At 34.7% G+C, this 25,304-nt stretch overlaps 2 protein-coding genes and 1 long non-coding RNA gene across 3 annotated transcripts; all 3 read right to left on the reverse strand.

Moving 5' to 3' along the window:
- Window positions 1-7,026: 7,026 nt before the first annotated feature.
- On the reverse strand, window positions 7,027-8,355 carry LOC143591032 (uncharacterized). The gene is made up of 3 exons (XM_077071355.1): window positions 8,289-8,355; window positions 7,754-8,192; window positions 7,027-7,663 (listed from the first exon to the last, which is right to left on the reverse strand). The coding sequence occupies exons 1-3, from the start codon at window positions 8,353-8,355 to the stop codon at window positions 7,027-7,029; spliced, it is 1,143 nt and encodes a 380-aa protein (XP_076927470.1).
- A 68-nt stretch (window positions 8,356-8,423) lies between these two features.
- Window positions 8,424-9,513, reverse strand: LOC143591036 (uncharacterized). Its single transcript, XR_013145597.1, has 2 exons — window positions 9,326-9,513; window positions 8,424-9,241 (listed from the first exon to the last, which is right to left on the reverse strand). It is a non-coding gene; the product is annotated as an uncharacterized LOC143591036 (long non-coding RNA).
- Window positions 9,514-10,749: 1,236 nt separating this feature from the next.
- On the reverse strand, window positions 10,750-13,698 carry LOC143591033 (uncharacterized). Its single transcript, XM_077071356.1, has 4 exons — window positions 13,672-13,698; window positions 11,163-11,674; window positions 10,955-11,054; window positions 10,750-10,882 (listed from the first exon to the last, which is right to left on the reverse strand). Exons 2-4 carry the CDS (start codon window positions 11,671-11,673, stop codon window positions 10,750-10,752), a joined length of 744 nt encoding a protein of 247 aa, XP_076927471.1. The 5' UTR covers window position 11,674; window positions 13,672-13,698.
- Between the last annotated feature and the right edge of the window lie 11,606 nt (window positions 13,699-25,304).

Below are 25,304 nucleotides of genomic sequence, written 5' to 3' on the forward strand. Positions count from 1 at the left end.
CAATCTCAAACAACCCAACCCCGTCGTTCTCAACATCCAACTCGACCTCAACAAACCCGACCACAACTCAATCAACAAACCCCACCTACCATGAGCCTCCGTACCTGCTATGAATGTCATGGAACACTTTCGAAGATACTGTTCCAAGTTGAATTAGAATGTAGTAAGAAGACAGAATCAAGCACAGGCATTAACTTCCAATGCAGCTAGGAGATGCGCTTTTGTAATATGATCGAGTGAAGAGCTTCGTGATCCGAACGTAGTAACGGGTACATTCTTAGTTTCCGGTCAGTATGCTTCAGTTTTGTTTGATACGGGCGCTGATAGAAGTTTCGTATATGTTAACTGTTTACCCTTAGAAAATATGTTGGTTAGTGAACTAACAGATACCTATACTATAGAGCTTGCTAACGGTAAGTCTGTAATTGTGAAACAAATCATTCGAAACTGTTCCCTGATCCTAAACGACCACCCGTTTCTTATTGATTTACTTCTAGTGGAATTAGAAAGTTTTGATGTTATAGTCGGTATGGACTGGCTGTCTAAGTTTAAAGCGGAAATTGTTTGTAAGGATAAGACTGTTAGGATACCCCTTTCGAATGATGAGGCGATGATTGTTCAAGGTGAGAAAGCGGGTACTGTACTGCCTCTCATATCCAAACTTAAGGCATTAAAGTATTTGCGCCAAGGTTGTACATTATACTTGGCGAGCGTAACAGTCAAAGACCCCGATGAAAAGCGAATAGAAGACATCCCAGTGGTACACGAGTATTCAGATGTGTTTCCCGATGAGTTGTCTGGTTTACCACCGACCCGACAAGTTGAATTCCGTATTGACTTAATACCGGGAGCAGCACCAATTGCTAAGGCACCTTACCGACTTGCACCTTCTGAAATGCAAGAACTGTCCAACCAGTTACAAGAGTTACTGGACATGGGTTTTATCCAACCTAGTTATTCACCATGGGGAGCACCAGTGTTATTTGTGAAAAAGAAATATGGAAGTTTTCGAATGTGTATTGATTATCGGTAATTGAATAAAGTCACTATAAAGAATAGATACCCCTTACCCCGAATTGATAACTTGTTTGATTAGCTCCAGGGTGCGAAGTATTTTTCGAAAATTGATCTCAGATCGGGTTATCATCAAGTAAGAATTCAGGATGAAGATATCCCAAAAACAGCATTCCGAACTCGGTACGGTCACTATGAATTTTTGGTTATGCCGTTTGGGTTGACCAATGCGCCTGCAGTGTTTATGGATCTTATGAACCGAGTTTGCAAACCCTACCTTGACAAATTCGTGATAGTGTTTATCGATGAAATTTTGATATATTCGAGAAGTAAGGAGGAACACAAACAACATTTGCGGGAAATCTTGGAGTTATTGGGACAAGAAAAGCTATACGCCAAACTGTCCAAATGTGAATTCTGGTTACAAGAAGTACAATTTTTAGGACACATTGTGAATCAACAAGGAATCCAAGTCGACCCCGGTAAAATTGATGCCATTAAGAGTTGGCAAGTACCTAAATCACCAAAGGAAATTCGTCAATTTTTAGGATTAGCCGGGTATTACCGACGATTTATTGAAAACTTTTCAAGTATTGCTCAACCTTTAACCCTCCTAACTCAGAAAGATCAAACGTATGACTGCGGAGAAGAACAAGAAATGGCCTTCCAAACGTTAAAACAAAAGTTATGTGAAGCTCCAATATTAAGTCTCCCAGATGGAACTGATGAATTGGTGGTCTATTGTGACGCGTCTCGTAAAGGTTTGGGATGCGTACTGATGCAACGAAAGAAAGTAATAGCGTATGCCTCCCGACAATTAAAGGTACACGAGAAGAATTACACGACCCACGATTTGGAATTGGGAGCAGTTATCTTTGCATTGAAATTCTAGAGACATTACTTGTACGGCACCAAATGTACCATCTATACCGATCACAAAAGCTTACAACATATATTTGATCAGAATGAACTGAACATGAGACAAAGAAGATGGGTAGAACTGTTAAACGATTATGATTGTGAAATTAAATACCATCCGTGAAAGGCCAATATAGTAGCTGATGCTTTAAGTCGAAAGGATAGAGTTAAACCGTTGAGGGTACGAACACTCGGAATGATTGTCCAAAGTAGGCTAATCGAACAAGTTCGTGTTGCACAAGACGAAGCCTTAAAATCAGACCGGTTAGAAAAGGAAGAACTACACGGGAACGAAAAGAATTTTGAGAAGAAAATTGATGAAATATTCTATTATAAAAACCGGGTCTGGATTCCAACACTTCATAAACTCCGCGAACTCATTCTTGATGAAGCACACAAATCCAAATATTCTATTCATCCAGGTACTGATAAGATGTATAAAGATGTTAAGAAATTTTACTGGTGGCCTGACATGAAAAAGGATGTAGCCTTGTATGTAAGTAAGTGTGCAACGTGTGCAAGGGTTAAGGCGGAATATCAAAAACCTTCGGGAATGTTACAACAACCCGAAATCCCACAGTGGAAATGGGAACAAATAACCATGGATTTCGTAACACATCTACCCAAAACCTCCCGAGGACATAATGCGATTTGGGTAATTGTAGACCAATTAACCAAATCCGCACACTTTATTCCGATCCGTAACAATTACTCTACCGAAAAACTCGCCCAAATTTACATCGATGAAATTGTATCTCGACACGGAGTACCTCTTTCGATTATTTCAGATCGAGATAGTCACTTTACTTCACATTTTTGGCAAGTAGTTCAAGAAGCTCTGGGAACCTGAATAGACCTGAGTACCGCTTACCATCCCCAGACAGATGGTCAATCCGAACGAACTATCCAAACCTTAGAAGATTTACTTCGTGCTTGTGTCCTGGACTTTAAAGGGAATTGGGATCAACACCTCCCGCTCATTGAATTCTCTTACAATAATAGTTACCATAGCAGTATACAAGCAGCGCCTTATGAAGCCTTATACGGGCGAAAATGTAGATCACCACTTTGTTGGACAGAGGTGGGTGATACTCAAATTTCAAGATCCGATTTGATTCAAGAAACAACCGATAAGATTTACAAGATTAAACGAAAGTTGAAAGCCGCCCGGGACCGACAGAAGAGTTATGCCGATATTCGTAGAAAACCGTTATATTTTGAAATAGGCGACAATGTGTTTTTAAAAGTATCGCCGTGGAAAGGAGTTATAAGGTTTGGAAAGACCGGTAAATTAGCCCTGAGATACATTGGTCCTTTTGAGATTATTGCAAAAATTGGTCCCGTAGCTTACCGATTAAAACTACCCTTAGAACTGAGCACTATTCACGATGTGTTTCACGTATCGAATCTAAAAAAGTGTTTGACTAATGAAACGGCAATAGTACCACTGGAAGATGTCCGGATTAATGAAAAGCTCAACTTCGTAGAGAAACCGGTAGAAATTGTGGACGGTAAAACTAAACAGTTACGACACAATAAAATCTCATTGGTAAAAGTTCGGTGGAATTCAAAACAAGGACCCGAATTTACTTGGGAACGAAAGGACGAATTCCAAAAGAAATACCCACACCTGTTCCCTAAGAAGAAAACCGATGACACATTAAATTTCGGGGACGAAATTTCATAATGGGGGGGAGAATGTGACATTCGTGACAAAACAAGGTATACCTTATTCATTACATAGCGAGTAAACGATAAATCGGTTAATTCGTAGTGCTTAAACGAGTAACCGACCGATACTAATTATGACCCGTATATATACTGAGGGGTCATATACGAGTTATATATATATTATAGTGTCTAACATATTGATATTTAGGCCCCAGTACGTTTAAAACCATTTAAACGAAAAAGGTTTCGTTTATTGATACGCTATGAGTTTAAACGCAATCGTTAACATCAAAACGAGCATTGTAGCATCCGTTAAGCCGAAAAAGATTTATAAAACACTTATATGACATGTTCTAGGCAATCCGTGAAAATATTTTGGATTTTTAAAACGAGTCAGTACGTTTTTTTTATTTTACAAAAATTGGCTGAAAAACACTTGTTTTCGCGCTATTTTTCGCACTCGAACTAGTTTTCTTGCGAAAAACCGAACCCGAATTAAATTTTGGACCGAATTTTACGTGTGGCACGAAAACCGAGGCACCAATGGGCCAAAAAGAGGCCCAATGGGCCCCATTCATGAGCCGGCCGCAAATAAGGGTATATCCCTTTTGTTTCTAGCTTGTTGTATAAGTTAAAAAAAATGGATATTTTAACACACAAACCAACCAAGATCAAGATCAGCTAATTTCTTGCATCTTTCAGCCAAAACCTCCAAGGTAACAATCAAAACTCATGAGATTTTTACTTGATTAACAAAGTTTAACCATGAAAAATTAAGTCTTGATTAGTTTTAAACATGTTTAACCATCCAAAAACCCTAAAAATCACCTAAAATCATTTTTTGATGTCAAACATGTTTACAAGTCAGTAACATGTGGATTTTTGGCGAAAAACACGGATTAGAACATGAATATGTCGTTTTTACGGTTCGAAAGTTCGGTTTGAAACCGAAACCGAAACTCTAATTAACAAGGCTGTTATATGGATGATTTATGCTTGGTTTGATATTATATGATATGTAGATACACTGAGTTTATGACCCAAGACCTGGAGAGTTGTTTAAACCATCAAAACTCATCGAAAACCGACAAGGTAAACCCGTAACACTCGTTTAGGGGCTGTTTAGTATTAGGTTGTGACGTTCTTGTTTTTAGCTTGTAAAAATTTGCAGGGACATTAGGGATCATTTAAATGAGTCCCTGTTCAAATTTGGTAGTTTTACGATAAACATAGAATATTTGGCGAATTTATTACCGTTTATTGGCGTTTATTCGGGAAAATAGTTAAACTTCATCAAAAATTATGAAATTTGGTTTGGAACCCATAAATGTTATGTGAATATCACTGGCAAAGTTTGAGGACATTTGGAGATGTTTAGGTATTTTTGTGCAATTGTGTTGTAATCGAGTTTTAACAGCCGAAAAACACGCAAAAAAGCATTTTGGCCAAAGAGTTAGGTTCTGGAGATTTTTCAGGAGCTATGTGATGATATTGAGACCACTTGGAAAAATTATCGGATTTTTCAGATGTTGTTTGTTATAAACGGGATATTTATTACTTAATTATATCACATTTAATGAATTTTTATAAATAGATAATTAATCATAAAATTTCTAAAAGTATTTTTATAAAATTATCCATATTTTAATGTATTTTTACAAAAATTTCCATAATTTATATATAAGTGCATAATTAGTTATGAATAATAAAAGATTTAAACTATATTTGTTTTAACGAAACCGGCAGTTTTGTGTTTAACGGACTGACTGGTATGTCAAAATGTCAAAACTGGTAAAATATCATAGTTTTAGGTGAATTTGATAAAAACGAACTTTTTACGAGAATTCCGGACAATTCGGATGAATTGTACGCGCTTCGTATAATCAAAACCGTAATAAAACGGAAACGAAACCTGTGATCAATCCAGATACCGAAACCTTAAAATTCTTTTATAAATCAAATCATTTTATCAATCAATATGTTTACATAAGTTTATATGATCTTACCTATTTCCGAAACGCATAAACGATCAACTTGGCTAGGCTCGGAAAACGGTGAAACTGAGCCAAATCCAGTTTTAAACATTTCATAGTATACAACGTCACAATCTAAGACTATGGTCATGTTTTGGGCCTAACAGCTATAACCAGACTAGTTATACCGCCCGATTTGGTTTAAACACTGTACTAGTATTAACAGTACGATACCGATTATAGGATACGAGTTATAATCGAGGCATAACACTTATTGACGTATATTACCTGCTCGAACTACAATAAGGTGAGTTTCACGACCCCACTTTCTAAACTGTTTACGAACTTTTGGGGTGGAAAGCATGTTTACATATACTTATATACTTGAAAACGTGTGGTGATGTGAATTATCTAAGTACTAACACTTGAAAGTCCCCACAAACACAAGTGATTAACTTCGTGCCAGTGACGTGTGGATAGTACTATCGGTTTGACAAACCCAACTGAAGGCGCCGGTGGGGTATGCCGGATATACTTGTTTACGCAGTTGCACATTGTCATTTATACTGATTACATTCTGCTATGTAGTGTTAGACATAGTACATACTTGGGGCAAGGTGGCTGTTAAATGCCAACGGGAGTACATGGGCAAGGGTGGCCATGCAGTGCGAGCTGTCTCGGTTTCACTTGTGGTTTAGTATAATACATCATACACATACTTATATACATACGTACTGTGAACTTTACGAACTCGTATACTGATTTTGTTCGAACTCGTGAAACTTGAAACTCACCAACCAGACGTAGTTGACCCGTTTTAACATGCTTTTCAGGTAAGCCGAAGGTGGAATGATTTGCTTTTGTGCTTGGTGTTAGAAGGAAAGTTGAATAGCTGCGAATAGATGCAAATACGTACTAATGAATAAGGAACCTAGAACAGGTTATGTGTTTTTCATCTAGTTTTTAAACATAGTACCTACCAATGTAATATGATGTAAATTAGTTGTTGAATTTCTTTATAAACAATGTGGTTGATACCAGTGTTATCTGTTACATTCCCGTATTACGCTTCCGCAACTACCTAGTCGGGGTGTGACATTTATATATAAATAAAGATAGATGACATTCAAATAAAGTAAAGAATACCTGATTGAAGTTTTCCAAGGATATCTCCATGCTTCAGATCTTTCATCAAGGAGTCAAGTTTTATTTTAAAAGGCCTGCACAATATGACCGGTGTGTCATCTGCGTTCAGATTTTTGTCTTGAAGGAAACTTTGGACTTCAGGCCATTTAGGATTGCATGTTATTGTGATGAAGAAGTCTGGGTATCCATACCATTTACAGAGGGTCATGGCATCTAAATAATTTTGCATCATGTACCGAGCACCTCCTGTGAACGAAGAGGGCAATATGATGCGTTGTCCTACGTTTGTGACATCCGAACGTCCCTATTCCTTTAGAGATCTGAGATTCTCAAATGTTACGAACCTCAGTTCTTTTTGTTTACTTCTTATAAAACAAAGCCTTTCGCTTTCAATCATCGTGTAACCGTCTACCAGTATTTGCTGTAATAGCCTTCTTGAGTATAGAGTTTTTGAGAACTCGCCAACCCTTTCTTGAATCATATATGCAAACCATTCTCTCATTGTAGTATAAGGCCGCTTGTTACCGTCATCGTCTTCAACGCCTCTATGCTTGATTTTAGTTCGGTAACCATCTTCACCATTAGGATGTAGCAGCGGGTATTGAAGCGGCACGTACGAAGGATGTAGCTCATTCATATATTCTAATTTGCCTCCTACTTTGTTGACAACAATATCACGCGGCTCGAACGACTCCTCGATGTCTCCTACAATTAGTGCTGCAACTTCTGAAGTTGTTGGGAGGTTGTATGTTCTGCCATCTTGTTGTCTGCTACATATAAGACGTAGCTTCAGGTCAGTAGTAGGCTGTTGGTTGTAAACATCTCTTGCCATTCTGTAAGTTTTTACTAAAACATTTTGGCGATCAAGCATCTCTTTCAACCATATAATAATCTCAGTATCCAGCTTCTTTTCGGCAGCTGATGTATCAGCATCGGTGTCTCTGAATAAATTACATCTATTAGTATTAGTATTGATAATTAAATATAAACGTAGTGGTTGATTTGATTTAAAATTGTAAATAAATGTGCACCTGAAAATGGTTTGTCTGTTTTGAATTTCTTTTTCTGTATCATATATGTAAAGCTGTGAGAATTTTGGCTTCGCCCCATCCTTGGGTAACAGACTTCCAATAGCATGGTAGTTTTGACCGCTCATTCTGAACACACAAGGAGCTTTTCCTTTATTAATTGACGCGTCAACCTTTCCTCCCATAAAAGTAAAAGAGAACATGGAGTTGTAACGGCGAATGTTTTTCAAGAAGAACTTGCTTTTGGCGGTATTTGATTTAAATAGTTCTTCATACTCAGGGTTCGGTCTAACTGGTGGTGGTAACTCAACAGCGCCATTATGACAACACAAACTATAAGTCACTTTTGTTTCTTTCCGTTTGCCTCTTGTAGCCTCGTCGTTCCAAAGTTTAGCATGACACATCTCACACACAACAGACTGGTCTCCATGATCCAAGTAATCTGTAGTTATTAAAAATTAAAAATGATAATAGATATGTTCCATGAATTTTTAAATATATGTAAATTAATGTAAAAACATCGCATAAGTGAACCGACCTTTTGAAATCCCATTAAGTCTGTTATTCTCAGGCACACGACAATCTCCTCTTCCCTTACGATGCATGTTTTCTTTCTTACTTATACGTTTCTGTTTAGACGCAGAGCCTTCTTTTTGAATGACTAAAATGTATGTGAAAAACGTGTAAGTAGTGAATCAACAAAAGCCAATAAAATTTAATGTTTATGATACCTATGTTTGAATGAGTAATCATAGAAGCTCGGTTAGTAGTCATGGCGTTTGAATTTGATGATGTGGTCGTATCGGGTATTGAAACATGATTTCCTCTCCTACTATCCAAAATTAGTTTTCTTCTCATACGATTTACTTTTGCTACATTGGTTGAGTTAACTTTTCCTCTTTTTGCATCCAAAAGCAACTTTCTTTTAAAACGATTCTGTTTTGAGATCATCTTCTTTATTTGAGTTCCTAAGATAATATTAAAATGTATGTTCATATAAAGAGGAAAATATAACATTGTTTATATTCTTATTTTTGATGTTGAAATGCATTACCATTAGTAGAATTACAAGTCTGAGTGTTGAATATTCTTCGGGTACTAATTTCTACAAGACATATAGCAAATAATTTCAAGTCAATTGCAATTCAAAATTGTTCATCAACGAAAAATAAAAAGTATTTTTAAGAAGCTCCAAATAAGCAAATAAAAACCAATCCAAAAGTTTGCATTGTTATTAAAAAAATTAAGACAGATTATTTATTTCTCCTTTTTAGGTGTTAAGAGATTGTTCTTGCCAGCATCTTGAACTTTTGATGATCTTTTTGGTTTTGAAGTTGACTGTTGCGGTGCGCTGTCGACATCATACACATCTTGGAGCTTTCTCTTTACAGTTTCAGCATTCTTGTTCTTGCTTTGTTTGTTGACAGCCGATGCCTTTGATGTGTTTGTTTCCAAAGTCGTGACATCATCATCTTCAATATTAACAGAATCCTAATAACGAAATTTAAAGTTTCATAAAGAAGTTCATAAATTATGGGTATAGTTGTTGTAGCGAAATTTATCTATACTTCATACCTTATCAGACATGTTTATATCAGGATGTGTAACGAAATCTTCATTACTTGAATCGGAGGTTGGTTCCTGAGGCTTTTAAACAAAAAAACAATCAAATTCTTAATGTTATCAAATACGGTATGCAGTAAATATAAGAAAAATTAAACATGTATAAACCCAAAAACAATAACTTAACTATAAAATATCTTACCAGATTCAATTCATTCTTTTTTTTGCAGCTCGTCTATTATGTTTTGATCTTTGGTAAGTCTATAAATATTGTAGGAAGACCCTTCTTTATTTATATTTTATTGTTGAATGTTGATCTTAAAAGCAAAAATTTGACCCTCAATATCGTGGATCTCTTTAGGAAGAATTTCATCAGGATTAGCACCACTCTGTGCAGAAATAAAATATATTTATTAACCATGAATGTGTGATTATCATTTAATTGTAAAGTTAAACATAAAATGCATTTTTGTAGTATAACCAAACTTACCTCCACCAATCTCTAAACAGATCCATAGCAGTAATCTTGAAAATGGGTAGCGCTTGTCCTTCCCATAAAGTTAACGCCAGGATCGATCCAGTTGAGTCTTGAACATCAAAAGGAACCCGGTACCTGCACATTAATGGTGATTAACATTGTTATAGACAATAATTATATGTTATCTTATTTTAAGCACAAACAGTAATTACGTCTATTATCAAATGTTATTTTTCACAAACCTAGCAACTGCATTGACAATAGCACCGTTGCATTTCATGCTTCTGCATTTATACTTTCCTTTGAATTGATTCAAAGATGTCTCCCCGTCGATCTCCCCTTCATGGATTTCCTTGTTTTCCATTGTAAGTGTTGTAGCACACACTTTACAGGCAATGTAGTACCAACGGCTGTAGTTAGATGCTGGGATTATGCTTCCACAGACGACAACCTTTTTTTCCTTAAACAAATAAACGGAATTTATAATTTAATTAAGTTCTAATAAAATGACATTAATATATATAAAGATAATAGTTAAACAATATTGTTGTTATAGCTTCAACTTCTCCGATATGACTGAACTCCGTGTCATTAACAAATTCATCAAGAAACCGATTCCGTATAGTTGGCGGGCTTAGCAAAGCGCTTGAAGACGTTTGAGAGGCAATCATTTGAACCAAGCTAACAATAACATTAAACTGTTAGCTAAATAGCATATGCATGCAATAAAAATATCGATGTTATTTTAAAATTTATTTAAAACTGTTTAACCTGTTCTTAAAATCTACAATCTCTGGGATTTCTTGATTAATGATTAACTTCGTAACTCCGTTTGCATTAGAGATACAAGGTATTCCTGAAAAACGATTACAACATTGAGATGAATAGGTAATCAAAACTGTTAAAAATGTATTTAATATAAATTAACATGTTAATAATAAAATATAATTCTTATTAACTAACCATTAAAAAGTTTGTATACAGCAAAGTGTAAAATAACAACCACCGGAGCCTCTTGTGGATTCTGCTCAATGTAAGATAAAATCTGTGTTGCATACGAATTCCATAAACTGACACCAATTTTATTGCCACTGAAATAAAATATATAAAATTGGTAGTAAAAAATGTTCAATGTATAACTCTTTTATTATTAAAATACTTACTTGCTTCCATATAAGTCGATTTCTAACAATTTGGCAGTGGTATCGTTTTTCTTTGTGATATCTTTAGCATATCCATTATCTTTAATAATTCCAATAACATCTGTTGACAATATAAAGAAAACCATGGTTATTAAATGTGTTAGGTGATAAGACAAAAGATATCAAACAAAATCAAAAGCTATAAAACTTAGTAGTTAAATGTACTAACCAGTGCATGTATCGGCAGCAATTGCTCCAGCAAGCAACGTGTCAATGTCTCTAAATTTGAATGTGTGAATGTCGGCAAAAAAATCATCACATAGTCTTACATCAGTCGTCTTGGACAGATTTACTCTATGCGAGTTTTCCACATACTTGAACCTATCAGCATAAGCTCCAAAACTTGCTTTTGAAATTTTATACCAGCAAGTTTCTTTTATCTTATTATCAAAGTAGCTTATAAACTTCTTTGGAATAGAAGCATGTACTTTATTTCCCCTAAGGAACAAAAATAAGAAAAAAACACATATTATCATTTTTTTGATACGAAACGTAAAGTAACTATTATAATTATAATTAAGTCGTACCTCTTCATCTTGTAATATTAAATCCAAAGAAATAATGAAAAGGGGTTTGTCAAGTACATGGTTTATCCACTTCCTTAAGACCCTTACCAGCAGAACTGATTTCTCATTAGCATCTCCAAGATCATTCAACATCGTAAACTTTTTGGTATCCATTCTGCAAATAATCATGTATAAGAAATCGTTCAAACATAAATATTTTGGAACTTAGGAATGTGAGTTTCTAAAGATTGAAAACTAATTATCAACCTTGAGGTATAAAAGTTAAGGTTAATTTTGGAGTTTGTACGCATTTGATTGCTTCTGTGTGTATTATGTTAAGCTGTGGATATGTTTATGATGAATTAATTAATTTTAGGTTATTGATTGTGAATTGGTGATTCGAGTCAGTGAAATTATTGAAATCAGTCTCGGTCCTGTTTTTGTACTAATTAGACAGTTATTATGTTGATTTTCGGATTCGTTTATGTGTTTTTATGTAGTTTACATTTCTTGGTTTTCGGTTAGTTTTATTGTGGATTTATGATTAGATTCAATGAAATGAATGAAATCAGTCTCAGTTCTGTTTTTGTTGTGATTAGACTATTAGTTTGAGAGCATGTTCATGTGTTTTTATGCGTTTTAATTGAATATAGGTTAATAAAATTGTTGATTGATGTTTAGATTTAACTGAAATCATTCTCAATCTGTTTATGTTGTAGTTAGATGGTTAATGTTGGCATAGTTTGCATTAAAAGGGGTGAGGTGCACAAAAAGAAAAAAAGGTGGGAATGCTACTGTCTTTATGCAAATTCCATTGTTGCAGTGGATAAGGCACTAAAATGCAAAAAAATAGGTTCATCAAAAAGGAGTAAACAATTAAAGTGGAAGGATACGGGTGGGGTTTTTCACACGGAATGTAAAGGTGGTGAGATTATGGAATTCGACTTTGTTATAGAACTCGTAGACGAAAACAGGGTCTGGGACATTGGATTACTTTTTAAAGTTAAGCTTCTTGTTGTCATCTGGAATTGGGAAATGTCCCAAGTGATTGCTCCTGAAGCTCCATCCGAGGTGTTAGATAAAATCTAAAAAAGGCTTAGAACTAAAATGAGTAAATTTGAGTTAGTAAGGGTAGAAACTTTTGAATTGAAACCGGGATGGCAATGTGTGTTAAAGATGGGCTTTATGATCAAAGTAACCATCATTCCCTTGTGGCCTCGTTGGTTCTAATATTCACTTGTGGCTTTTGTGTGTACTTTCATTTATTGGATTGGTTCAAAAGAGTTTCGGTTGGACATTTTATTATTTTAAATTATATATATTTGCATTTAAAGTTTTAACTTGATTAAGATGGTTGTTTTTCATGTTTTCCGTATTAATACTATTTGGTTTTGGTAATTTTAATACTGGGACTGAACCAACAGATTAAATCAAACATAAGTGTTTTCTAGAAGGGTGATTCATCAATCATACTATCTTTAAAAAAAATAAGAAATAAATAAATAGAAAATATACTTTTCATTATTTGTACATGTTGTAATTGTCATATTTTGTGACGAATATTGCTTTCTATTTAACTAAGATTATATACTCTTTTTTAATGTTTTTTTTTCTGTTTAATAAATTACAACAATTTGAATAACTAAACAACTATCTACCTACGATTTCTAACTTCACGATTGGATGTAACATGATTAATTAGAATTAGGTCAACTTAACAGCAATATAACCTCCAATTATGTACACCTAATACATTAAAACAGTTCGAATAAGTAAATAACTATTTACCTAACTACTAACTCACACGATTGACATCAACATAATTAAGCACAAATATGTCAAAATTCGCCAAGCTCATGTATAGTCAAATTAAACATTATAAACATAATTCAATTCCAATAACAATAATAATAACAAAATAACCTAATTACGTCTATCATGTCAACTCTTGCGTTAACAATTTAGTTGAAAAACTCACACATATGACTTGATTTTTAGTTTATCAATAAAACCTGAAAATTTATTTGGCAGTATACATCAAAATAACTATCTACCTACAATTTTTAACTTCACCATTGGAATCAACAAATTAAGCACAATTAGGTCAAAATCAACAGCAATAGAACCTCAATTATGTGCAGTACAATTTAATAGGATGTTATATCTTCATACCGTATGTATCTGTAGCTTTCAACTTGTACGTATGTTGGACGTGGATGTTGAAGAAGACAACTTAAATAAATAATAAATGTTGATGTATTTATAATGATTATTTTATGAGTTGTGTTATATTTATAATAGGTAAAGATATAACCTAGATTAAATAGGGATTTGAATTAACTAATTTAAGTTATTATTATTATTTTGCTGAGATAATTTTATTTTTTTAAACTTCCTTCAGTAAAAGAGATACAACCTAGATCAAATATAGATTTGAATTAACTAATTTAAGATCAAATAACCCATTAAATAATAAACAAAAAACTGTCAAAATCGAACATGATATTTTTTTTTAAATTTCCTTTAGCAAAATACTATTACTTAAAAAATTTAATTACTAAATAACAAATAAAAGTGTGTTATTTAATTAAGTATGTTTCATATATTTCGAGTTTGAGAAACAAAACCAACCTTAAGAAAGAATATAGCAGCACATTGCATACACGGGCAGAAAGTCCGAGCAGCCGACAACTTGTGCTGATTATCTCGTCTCCTAATTTGACCACATCTACAAGAATCGATAACGTAAAAAAATCGTTAGTAACATTAAAAACAATTGACAATAATAATGGATGTATTCGACTTTTGTAACTACCTTATAACTCTAGAAAGAACAAAGGAATTGGGAGACGGAGGCAAAACGTTTTGTTTATGCACCGGAATCGTATTAATCGTAGGAGGCAAAAAGCTGGTGCCGATGGTAATCCCACCTTTTCCGCTGTCAAATACAAATTAAACAAAAATTGAAACTCAAATACTCAACCTATATTAATTAACCTCAAATTTCCTAAATAATTAACTGCATCAGAAAATCGAAAGCTACCTAGAAAATCCACTGCATTTTTTCCGTTACTGAACCGTCCAGTGGCTTCTTCGGTAGGAAAATCTACGGCGTTGTGAGGAAAGTCAGCTCTGGCAGCAGGCAGAGGCAAGTAATTATTGTTTCCAACGTCGACTAATGAGTCGCTGAATACGTACATTCCTGGAAACGATTCACACAAACAACGAAGTCCGAACAGTAAAACGCAGAGAAACGACGACGTAATGAAGCCATTTTCCATGGAGACACTCTATCTGGACAAGGAATGGAAGACGTTTAACAACCCCTGACCTGAAACTGTGCACTCTGGACAGTAGCATACTTATATTAAATTAATCTCATAATTTATTCTTTGTGGCATTTTAACAAACACCTTGCATGCTTAAAACAGTGTGTTCTTTAATTAAGTATGTTTCATATATTTTGAGTTTAATTCTGGACGAGATAAGCACAGTAACAAACAAACACTTACCTCCATGGTTCCAGCATTATTGTTAATTTGAGCAATAATGCTTGAAAGAGGCAACGATGAAGGCTGTCTTTGATTGCAGAAGATGGCGAGCAAAGATTTCGGATTGGGATAAAAAAAGAACGCGACAATGATTTGGGATATAAGTTGTTTGAAAATGGCCATTGTATGTATGTATGTATGTATGTATGTGTAGAGAAGAAAGGATTCAGCAGGTGTTTTGATCCATTTAAGTGTATTTGGGTTTGGTAGAATCATGACCCACGAAATTTAAATGTCAAAACCGGGTTAAATCAATGAGAAGTCACCATTTAAGAATGAAACAATTATGGTGGCTCCAAAAAAGGGGGGGAGCGACGACATCGCGACACCTAGGATTTTTGGATCTTTGTTTATATATATTATAGATATAATATGTAGGTGACAAGAAGAGGAATTATAAATGAGTAATTAAATCATATGAAGGTTACCATCTAAGATCAAGAATCCACTCCATTCTATCTTGATGATTATTAAGTAAACATGTGATAAACTTGCCCTAAAAATATAAGATAGAATAGCCCCTCATTTCTAAGTGAACATATTATATGACATAAAAGAAAGTAGCATGCGTATTTTCAAGTCCACCCTTGCTTAATCTCATACTACCACGAGAATGTCAATTTAAGTAGGCAAGTAGTTTGGTAAAGTAGAAAGATTAGGATTGACTTCGATTTCTCAAATACCAATTCTAACAACTTCTGGTGGTTATAGTTTAGTCACACAACCTCCCCTTGGTTGATTTAATTAGGTTATAATTACACATTTCATTAACATATGTTTTTTTTAACTAGCATGATAACCTAAGCAATCGTGTTAACAATGTTATTTCATAATAATCAAAACTAGAGAAATAGATCATAGCTTATATCTCATCATTTCTAAGTACAATATAAGGATTCATGTTTTATCTTGAATAAGTTATCAAGGTATTCTTTTTAACATTTATAGTCTCTAAGAACATGAATGAATCATGAATGATTGTTAATCATCAACCTTGATGTATTGAGTTAAAGTAATAAAACATTTTTCATCAAAGAATAATTGCAAAATAACCATGCACTTTACCAAACTAAATCACATGCTCAACATAATCATCAAGTAAAACAAAGCTTATTCATAGAAATTAGATGGTAAATGGAGTTTAGCTCATAATGAGCATGTTTGTGAACATTAAAAGAGAGAAAGATAACAAACACAATATCAAACTAGAACAATCTAACCAAATGTGATAACCTCTTCAATGGTGATGGATGATGATGATGATGATGATGGATGATGGTGATGATAACCTCCAAGCCTTCAAACTCTCCACAAGACCTTCAATAAGAGTGTAAAGTGGGTGTTTTTATAAAAGAAATTCGTATAGAAGTTTTCTTTAAGCACACTTGATGAATGCAACATGCTCCACTATATGTAGGCAGTCTGGGCACGGCCCCGTACTCCATGAGGCACGCCCCCGTGTCCAGCTGTCCTCTCGTATTTAATGTTTTGTCATATCGTACATGCTGACTCACCATGGGGGGGGGCGTGCTTCCTGAGGCACGGCCCCGTGTTTCTGGTGATTTGTTATATTTCTTTTGTCTTTTTCTGAAAGTTCATTTCTTTGGCTTTTGGTTCGTGTCTTCGTTTGAGACTTGGGTTTACCTGAAAATACATTTTAAAATGATAAGTAGCTATTTGAGCTATATTATTTGATGGAAGTTGCGGTTTTTAGAGATAATTTTAAAGAAAATGATGCTAAAAAGATGTATAATTTTATATGCATCACCGGGTCATGTAGAGGTGGGCAAATAAACCGGTTAACCGAACCGACCCAAAATCTAACCGAAACCAAACCAGTTTGAAACCGATTATGTAGAAACTGATTTGGAACCAATTGAAACTGTAGCTTGAGAACCGGTTTGTAATTTTATCCACTAAAACTGGTTCCAAACTAGTTAACCGAACCGAAAACGGCAAAACCCGGTCAAAAACCGAATCAAAACCAATCAAAACCCGAACTGAAACCAATCAAAACCCGAACTGAAACGCCTGGTAACATGGTAAGAAACTTGTTTCAACCATAACCAAAACCAATTATAACCGGTTTGATTTTTGTTGACCAAACCGAACCGGTTTTGAGTTTTAAACCGGTTTATGCACCTCTAGGGTCATAGATGTTGAACTAATGGCCTTAATATCGTATCACATATTTAATTAAAGCAAAACTACGTTAAAAATTAAAACAAATCATCACAAAATATAAAATAGCAGAACTTGAAAACACTAGGGACTCAAACTAGTATATATTTTTTTTATTTCTCTATATATAGGTAAAGCAAAAAATATGATGATTTGTATCAAATTAAAGGTCTAATTTTTAGGATAGTAAAACATATTCAATTTCTTCAAAATTGATATTGACTGAAATAAAAACGATAGGAGAGGGCTCGTGATGATCTTTGAGAATATCACAAGGTGCTGAACAGGATGGGGGACTTTCGGTTTTTGTGAAAGAGATGCTCTTCCCATGTTATTGTTGAAGAGAGCTGAGAATCAAGTATTGTGATGGTTGACGAAAACTTTTAACATAATTTTCGTCACCAAAATTAAATACCACTCGTTAATTACCAAAACTTTTAATTGCTAGTGTTGATACACTGAATTTTCATAGGAACTCGGACTGAAACAATAGACAAAAGCGAAACATGTAAACTTAGTACACTTGTAATGGGTTATTAGACCATACGCAATGTCATATGCTAATTGTGAGCTTTGATGTGGGACACAACGAGGCACATATCGCCCCCTCCTTCGTTTTCGTGCTTATTTAACCGTGCCTCGATGTATATGCAACGAAGCTTTGTGAGAAAGAATGAGAAATAGACAATGATTGCAATGGCGTTGTAAGGCTTTTTACCACTACGCTACTTTTTGCAAAAAAAAATGAATCTATAGTCAATTACTTTTTGTTGAGCTTCAAATCTAAATTGAGTACATCTTTAAATCTCCTCATTACACTTAAGAGTTGGGACATTGCCTTCTCGTGTTGCAACAAAAAGTTGTGAAGAGTTGTTGCCGCTTGCAATGCTTTATTCCGAGTGACTGGTTCCAAGCAATTGAATCATCCTTAACTTCTCATCGACCGAATTTTTAATGGTATCCACCATAACTTTTTCAATGTTTAGAACCGATCCAAAGCTATTGAATCATCCTCTTTAAATTATTAATCTATTGATACAATAATATCTAGCTAAATTAATAAAATGTCTTAGTTTCAACATTATTAATTTATAGAGGTTCCTTTAATTCACTAATTTTTTATATTTATATTTTCACTTTTATTGGACAGTTAATTTATATAAAAATTAAGAAATGTTTAGAAATTTCAACAGTCATCTTAAACAAAATAATGAGTATACTTGATATTCAACAGGTGGATACTTGATAGAGCCTCGATTGGTATTGGATTAGATACACGATATGACTTTGCAACATGGTATAAGACTATAATTACCAACGTCATCATTGGTGATACATAGGATGATGTGCGAAAATATATATAAATAATAAACACGAATCGCAACTAAGCTTTATGAACCAAACAATCTATCTTAGTTCACACAAACGGCAAGTGCACCGGTCGCGTAGAGCAAAGATGAGGAAAGTCTGCATATCGAACTCGAAGACTCGTGAGAACGGCTCAGATTATAGACCCTAATCCAAGTCCAATCTAATGATATTTGATTGATTTTATATTATTTTTTATTTTATTTTAATTAATTTAAAACTAACTTAACTTAATTTAACTTAACGAAACTAACTGGAAAAGTTAACGGCAATAACGGAGCTCTTAACGAATATGGAGAAACGACCATCTAGGCAAGAATCCTATTGACAGTTCAACGGATAATAGAATCAACTAATCACACGACACGGGATCTTAAAATAATCTACTAAGGCTCATTAAACTTCATTAGATCACCTCTCGGTCTCACCAACTAACCCTTATAAATCTAAGAAGAATGAACAAATGCACCGGGATAAAGATTACTAAGGTACCATAATGACGCATCTCCTCTCGGACTCAACGACACAAAACCCGCTTCAATTTGGTACTAGCAATTCTAGGGATAAAGGGGTAATAATATCTAATCCGATCTAAGACACATATTTGCACGCAAAACTAAACCGGACAAGACCAAAACTCGCTCTCGCGCAACTCTAACCTAACCGAATAAAGATACGAGACAAACCAACTCCCTATTACCTCTCGGTCGCAAGGAAGGTGAACCTATTAAATTTTAATAATTAATCGCACTCAAGATTCCTATGGTAGTACTAACCATGACAAGATCAAAAACACCAAGTTTATGACCTAAACGTAGAACCCTAACCGAGTGACACACAATCAATCAATCAAAGTAATACGCGGAATCAATAAGCAATAATTATTTAAAAACAATATTTTACACACCAAAGATCAAATTAAATAATGTCTTTCAATAATAATACGTCATGTAATTGATAAAAACTAAATAAACCATCAAGCAAAATCAATATTCATCAAAACCTAGGTAGCTAGGGGGTTTAGCCAACACTCATACTCAAGAACAAACCAAAATAGATAAGTTCAAACATCGAATTCATAATGATAATAATAAATTCAAACCGAGAAATAATGTTTGGTTGAGTAGAGATAAGATCATACTTGCTCCTTCTCTTTTTCTTCCTAGCGTGACCTCTTGGTGTCGAAACACCCTTCCAGTAGCTTTCTCCTCGTGGAACAGTAGTCTCGATTCGAGACCCCCTCAAAAACCCTCTAGGGATGGCTAAAATATATTTTCCAAATCAATTAGCTCCCTCCTCACATTTTCTGCTTGAAAAACTTTATAATCTCCAATCACAATGACCTTGTTTCGTCTTCGGCCCATAGTCTAGTGTCCTTTAGCCCATATTTAATCTTGGACTTGTTTGTTGAAATACATTACTCGGCCCCACTCCTTGATAACATACGTTATAACCTAAAATTAATAGTTCACGTGAGCTTGCAACTGTAATTGAACATTTGACTTAAAACATCTTTTTTTTACTAATTTAATAATGAAGCATTAAAATTAATTTCAATCATTTTAACTTTTTTTCTTCATAACCTAAAACATGTAAAAGCACATCGCATTTACTAATCTAAATTTTAAGTAACGTGTTACTCGTCGTCTCAAGTTTAGAAAAAATAAACGCTTTTCATTAGCCCATTGTCTCATGACACCTTTAAAATCTAAATATGAGTCACTTAAGTATTATTCAATAAAAACTAGCTCGAAACCAATTAATAGAGTATGAAAAATTAATATTATTTATATATAATATAGACCCCATCAAATATTCTCACACTTAAACATTTTTCGTCCCTGAAAAAGAACTCTACACAGGATCATAACTAAGTGAAAACAACTAACTCCCAGATTATTTAATATTATTAAAACAATAGAAACAGCTCGACATATTGACCACGGTTACTGGTATATTTTTCCACTTTAAACCCAGCCACTAACCAATCAAGCCCCCAATTGCATTAAGCGTTTTAAGTTCAAAAGTCACGGCTACACCTACCCCATCTCAGACAAAAAGAACTAGAAAAACTAGAGTCGAAACAGAATGTTTCGACAAATCACCGTAAGCCAAGGACTCATTGGTGGTACTAAGTAGATACAGTCGGTGAAATTTGATGGATGAATGGTCATGTGGAGGCCATACGAACTATTCCTAAATATTATTGGACTTTGTCCTATATATCCCTAATTTGATATATATTGACTAAGAATCTCGAGCCCCAATAGCGATAACTTCAGAGTCACTATCCCCTTAGCAACGCGTAAACTCTCAGCCCCGTCTAGTATGTGCATCTTTGGCCTCTTTTATTATTTTTGGATGTTGTTTTGCATCTTTTATTCGTACTTTTTTTTCATGCTTTTGCAAGATTTTTGATTTTTTTTTTTGCACCTAAATAAATGTAACTATTTTCTAAGCTCGTAAAAAATGGATATTTGTGGTGGTGTGCTGGTTTGAGTGCATCTAAGTCTTATCATCTCAAAGTTTTTAGACTATGGTAATCCTCCTTAAGCATCGAAATTTGGTTTCACCGTTTTTCACATTATTAGATATATAAAATTAGCTAAAGAGGGCTATCAAAGCTAGTTGGGCCTAGGGATGAGCGTGGGACAGTACCTGTATCCGTACCCGTACATGTACCGGATGGTACTCGTACCAAAAATCAATAAAAACACGTACCAATACTCGTACCAAAGTTTTCGGTATGGTACGGGTACGGGTATTTTGGTACAGTACCCGTTTTTGTACCACTTTGTTTTTTTATTTCCAAATATTCGACGATCTTGAAACCGGTACCGTTACGAGTAACAAACAACCTGAATTAATCCGGGTATCGGTACTTTCACAGGTACGTGACGGGTACCAAATTGGTCGTCGATTTAATGATAAGATAGTATTGAAGAACCCTAATTCGGTCGCCAACTTTAAGTGATTTGTTTGTTGGTTCGAGTCTTGGATGTTATATCATTTAATTTTGAAAAAAAACGTTTGATAGTTGTTCAATAATAACATGATCGGAGAATTTATTTTATATATTAAATATGAAGAATCTCAATTAAACCTTTAAACATGTACAAAATACCAAATGTACCCGTACCGTACCCGTACTTGTACCCGATTGTACCTGTACCAAAATTCAACAAAAACGAGTACCAATACCCGCACCAAATAAGCTAAATCGGTATGGGTACGGTACGGGTACGAGTATGGGTATTTGGGACAAAATGCTCATCCCTAGTTGGGCCTACCGACACATCCCAAATCAGATATGCAAACCATCTCTTCTTTTATTATTATTATTATATATATTTCAAAAGTTCCGAGAGCTTATTAACACAACGATAATAATATCATTACCTGCTTAACGTAGAAGAAAAACAATTTTCAAGGGACATTTTTCTTTAAAACTTTTTATTTTTATTTTTATATTCTTTTAAACCTTTCTTTAATTTTATTTTTATTATATATTTAATATTTATAACATCAATTCCCTATCCCCAGATTTAAATTTCACATTGTTCTCAATATGAGACAAGATAAAGACAAAAATAAAAAATAAAAAATGGAACAGGCTCCCCTGGTAAATAGCAGTGAATGTGTGTCATGAGTCATGTTCCATGCCCTCCAATTTGAACGCAAGCCTCAAACTCAAGTGCTCTATACCAAGCTATCACTCACGAATGAACGCGATTCATCAAAAACAAGTGGCATTCCCACACGTGTTTATAATCATCTCATCAACCGCCATCAAACAACCATTAAACAACCTGCAAACAAGAAAAGAAGCTACTGGAGTATCGCAGAAACAAAACCAAAACTAAAACAAAATAAAATGAAACATATTACCAGGTTACCTCCCGGGAAGCGCTAAGTTTGTATACGAGTCTTCAGCCGGACGCACTCCCTAAACCTCAATCAGGAGGCTTCTCCTTTATCCGCTTCCCATCAATACTTCTTAACACTTTCCTGTTACAATTGGTCGGGAAGAAACCAACTACACCGCTCTCATGGGCCCAAACATACGACGTGAACTTGGCCCACCAACTCTTAGACTCCCCCAAAAATGATTCCATGAAATGAAACGGGAGTGACGAACTATTCTTCACACCATGATCTCTGAGCCTATCCTTATTCTTTTAACCAACTTTTTAAACCTCGACACATCCCGAATGGAGATTAAGAGCGGTTCATGCTTTGTTTTTCACAATCAAAGTGCAATGGTGGGAAGACTAAATCACCAACCATCACATGGCTCTCCTTACAAGGCTCCTTCTTGATCCCTGTACTTGTCTCGTTATACAATAGATCCTCAAGCAACTTTAAATCGCCAAGTGGGTCAAACTCTCCTTCATCTGTAACACTAAAATCCATCAACTCTTCACCAAACTCACCCCTAAACTCGTCCTCCCATGAAGGAACATATTCCTCTTACTGCTTTTCCATCCCCAAATTCTCAAATTCGATCACCGGCGCACTAAGTTGTGATTGACTCATTAAACCAAGTCGAATTCCATTTAAAGCTTGTTGGGTTAGAAATGGGGCATTTGGATTTGTATCATGGATGATGCGCAACCAATCAAACATTACCTTATCCGGATCTAGTATTTGCTCAACGAATTCACCGGATGAGTTTTCATAACCCAGAAGATTCCCCCGTAAATCAAACATCAAACGTAACCGGGGTTTCACTCGATTTTTCGCTTTGCAATCCAGAATCCTCTTTATCTCCATCTGCCACATGGTGTAGCGTTTTTGTTCTTTGCATCCCTTCCCGTAAGTCTCCATTACTGCAGACTTAAACATAAACGGATCACAGGCACCAGATAGTAGACGAAAATTAATTAAAACTAAAATTAAACTTAACTAGAAAATTAATAATAAGGTAAAATAAAAACTAAATTAACTATATTAATCTAGATATAAGCAAAAATACAAAACGGCAAGTCCCCAAACTCGGGTCGTTCTCTAATCGCCTTAAACCGTGTCCCCGGCAGCGGCGTTAAAAACTTGATGTGCAAAAATATATATAAATAATAAACACAAATCGCAACTAAGATTTACAAACCAAACAATCTATCCTAGTATACACAAACGGCAAGTGCTACCTAATGATATTTAATTGATTTTATATTATTTGTTTATTTTATTATAACTAATTTAAAACTAACTTAACTTAATTTAACTCAACGAAACTAACTGGAAAACTTAACGTCACTAACGGAGCTCTTAACGAATATGGAGAAACTACTACCTAGGCAAGAATCCTATTGACAGTTCAACGGCTAATAGAATTAACTAATCACACGACACCGGGATCTTAAAATAATCAACTAAGGCTCATTAAACTTCGCTAGATCACCTCTCGGTCTCACCAACTAACCCTCACAAATCTAAGAAGAATGAATAAATGCATCGGGATAAAGATTACTAAGGTACCTTAATGACGCATCTCCTCTCGGACTCAACGACACAAAACCCACTTAAAATTGGTGCTAGCATCTATAGGTATAAAGGGGTAACAATATCTAACCCGATCTAAAACACATATTTGCACGTAAAACTAAACCGGACAAGACCAAAACTCGCTCTCGCGCAATTCTAACCTAACCGAATAAAGACGTGAGATAAACCGACTCCCTATTACCTCTCGGTCGCAAGGAAGGTGAATCTATTGAATTTTAATAATTAATCGCATTCAAGATTCCTATGGCCGCGCTAACCACAAATAGATCAAAAACACCAAGTCTAAGACTGATAGCGTGTGCGAGTGGCTTATATAAATATGATAGATTGGATAATTAGCTTTTGCACAAAATCGTGTTTTAAATTTATAAAAGTGATTTCTACAAAGACTAAACACACACAAAATAGGCAAGTGTACTTATCGTATATGTAGAATAGTATTGGTAAGAACCAAGTATCGATCCGTGGACACAAATGTTTCTAATGATAAATCGTTGTTTTACTTTAATAAGAGGTTTTAATCATTTTGGGGTTAGTTTTTTTGAACTTTTTATAAAATATAAATACTTATATATAATATATAGGTGGCCAAGACGAGAGATTCTAAACGAGTTGTTCAATTATGCAAAGGTTACCATCTAAGATTAAGAATGCACTCCATTTTAGCATTGATAAATAATATTCAACATGTGGTAAACTTGCCGTAGCAATATATGATAGATAGCTCCTTAAGCCTTAAGTGAATATCTTTGGCACTAGGAGGTAACATGCGCATTTTAAAGTCCACACTTTCCTAATGTCATGTCACCTCAATGATGTCAATTTAAGTTGGCAAGTAGTTTCGTAAAGTAGAAAGATTGGGATTGACTCCGATTTCTCAAATACCAATTCTAACAACTTCGGGTGGTTGTAGTTTAGTCACACAACCTCCCCTTGGTTGATTTATGTAGGTTATAATTACACATTCCATTAACATGTGATTTCTTTAACTAGCATGATATCCTAAGCAAGCCATTTTCGGATTACCAAGACTTAGAGAAATACATCATAACTTATATCTCATCATTTCTAAGTACAATATAAGGATCCATGTTTCGATAATGTATTAAGTATTTCTATCTTCCAAGAACATGAATCGATCATGAACGGTTGCCAATAGAATTGACAACCACCAACTTTGAATAAGTTATTTAAAATGGT

Source organism: Bidens hawaiensis, unplaced genomic scaffold (genome assembly GCF_021521415.1).
Source record: "Bidens hawaiensis isolate Kalapana, Puna unplaced genomic scaffold, B.hawaiensis_p1.1 tig00039149_1, whole genome shotgun sequence".
NCBI classification, from domain to species: domain Eukaryota; kingdom Viridiplantae; phylum Streptophyta; class Magnoliopsida; order Asterales; family Asteraceae; genus Bidens; species Bidens hawaiensis.

Coding starts and splice junctions, on each gene's coding strand:
- LOC143591032 (XM_077071355.1), bottom strand. CDS start 8,355: ATGCATCGTAAGGGAAGAGGAGATTGTCGTGTGCCTGAGAATAACAGA. Junction 8,193..8,288: donor ACTTAATGGGATTTCAAAAG/GTCGGTTCACTT, acceptor TAATAACTACAG/ATTACTTGGATCATGGAGAC. Junction 7,664..7,753: donor AACAGACAAACCATTTTCAG/GTGCACATTTAT, acceptor TAATTTATTCAG/AGACACCGATGCTGATACAT.
- LOC143591033 (XM_077071356.1), bottom strand. CDS start 11,673: ATGGATACCAAAAAGTTTACGATGTTGAATGATCTTGGAGATGCTAAT. Junction 11,055..11,162: donor TGCTGCCGATACATGCACTG/GTTAGTACATTT, acceptor TATTGTCAACAG/ATGTTATTGGAATTATTAAA. Junction 10,883..10,954: donor ATCGACTTATATGGAAGCAA/GTAAGTATTTTA, acceptor ATTTTATTTCAG/TGGCAATAAAATTGGTGTCA.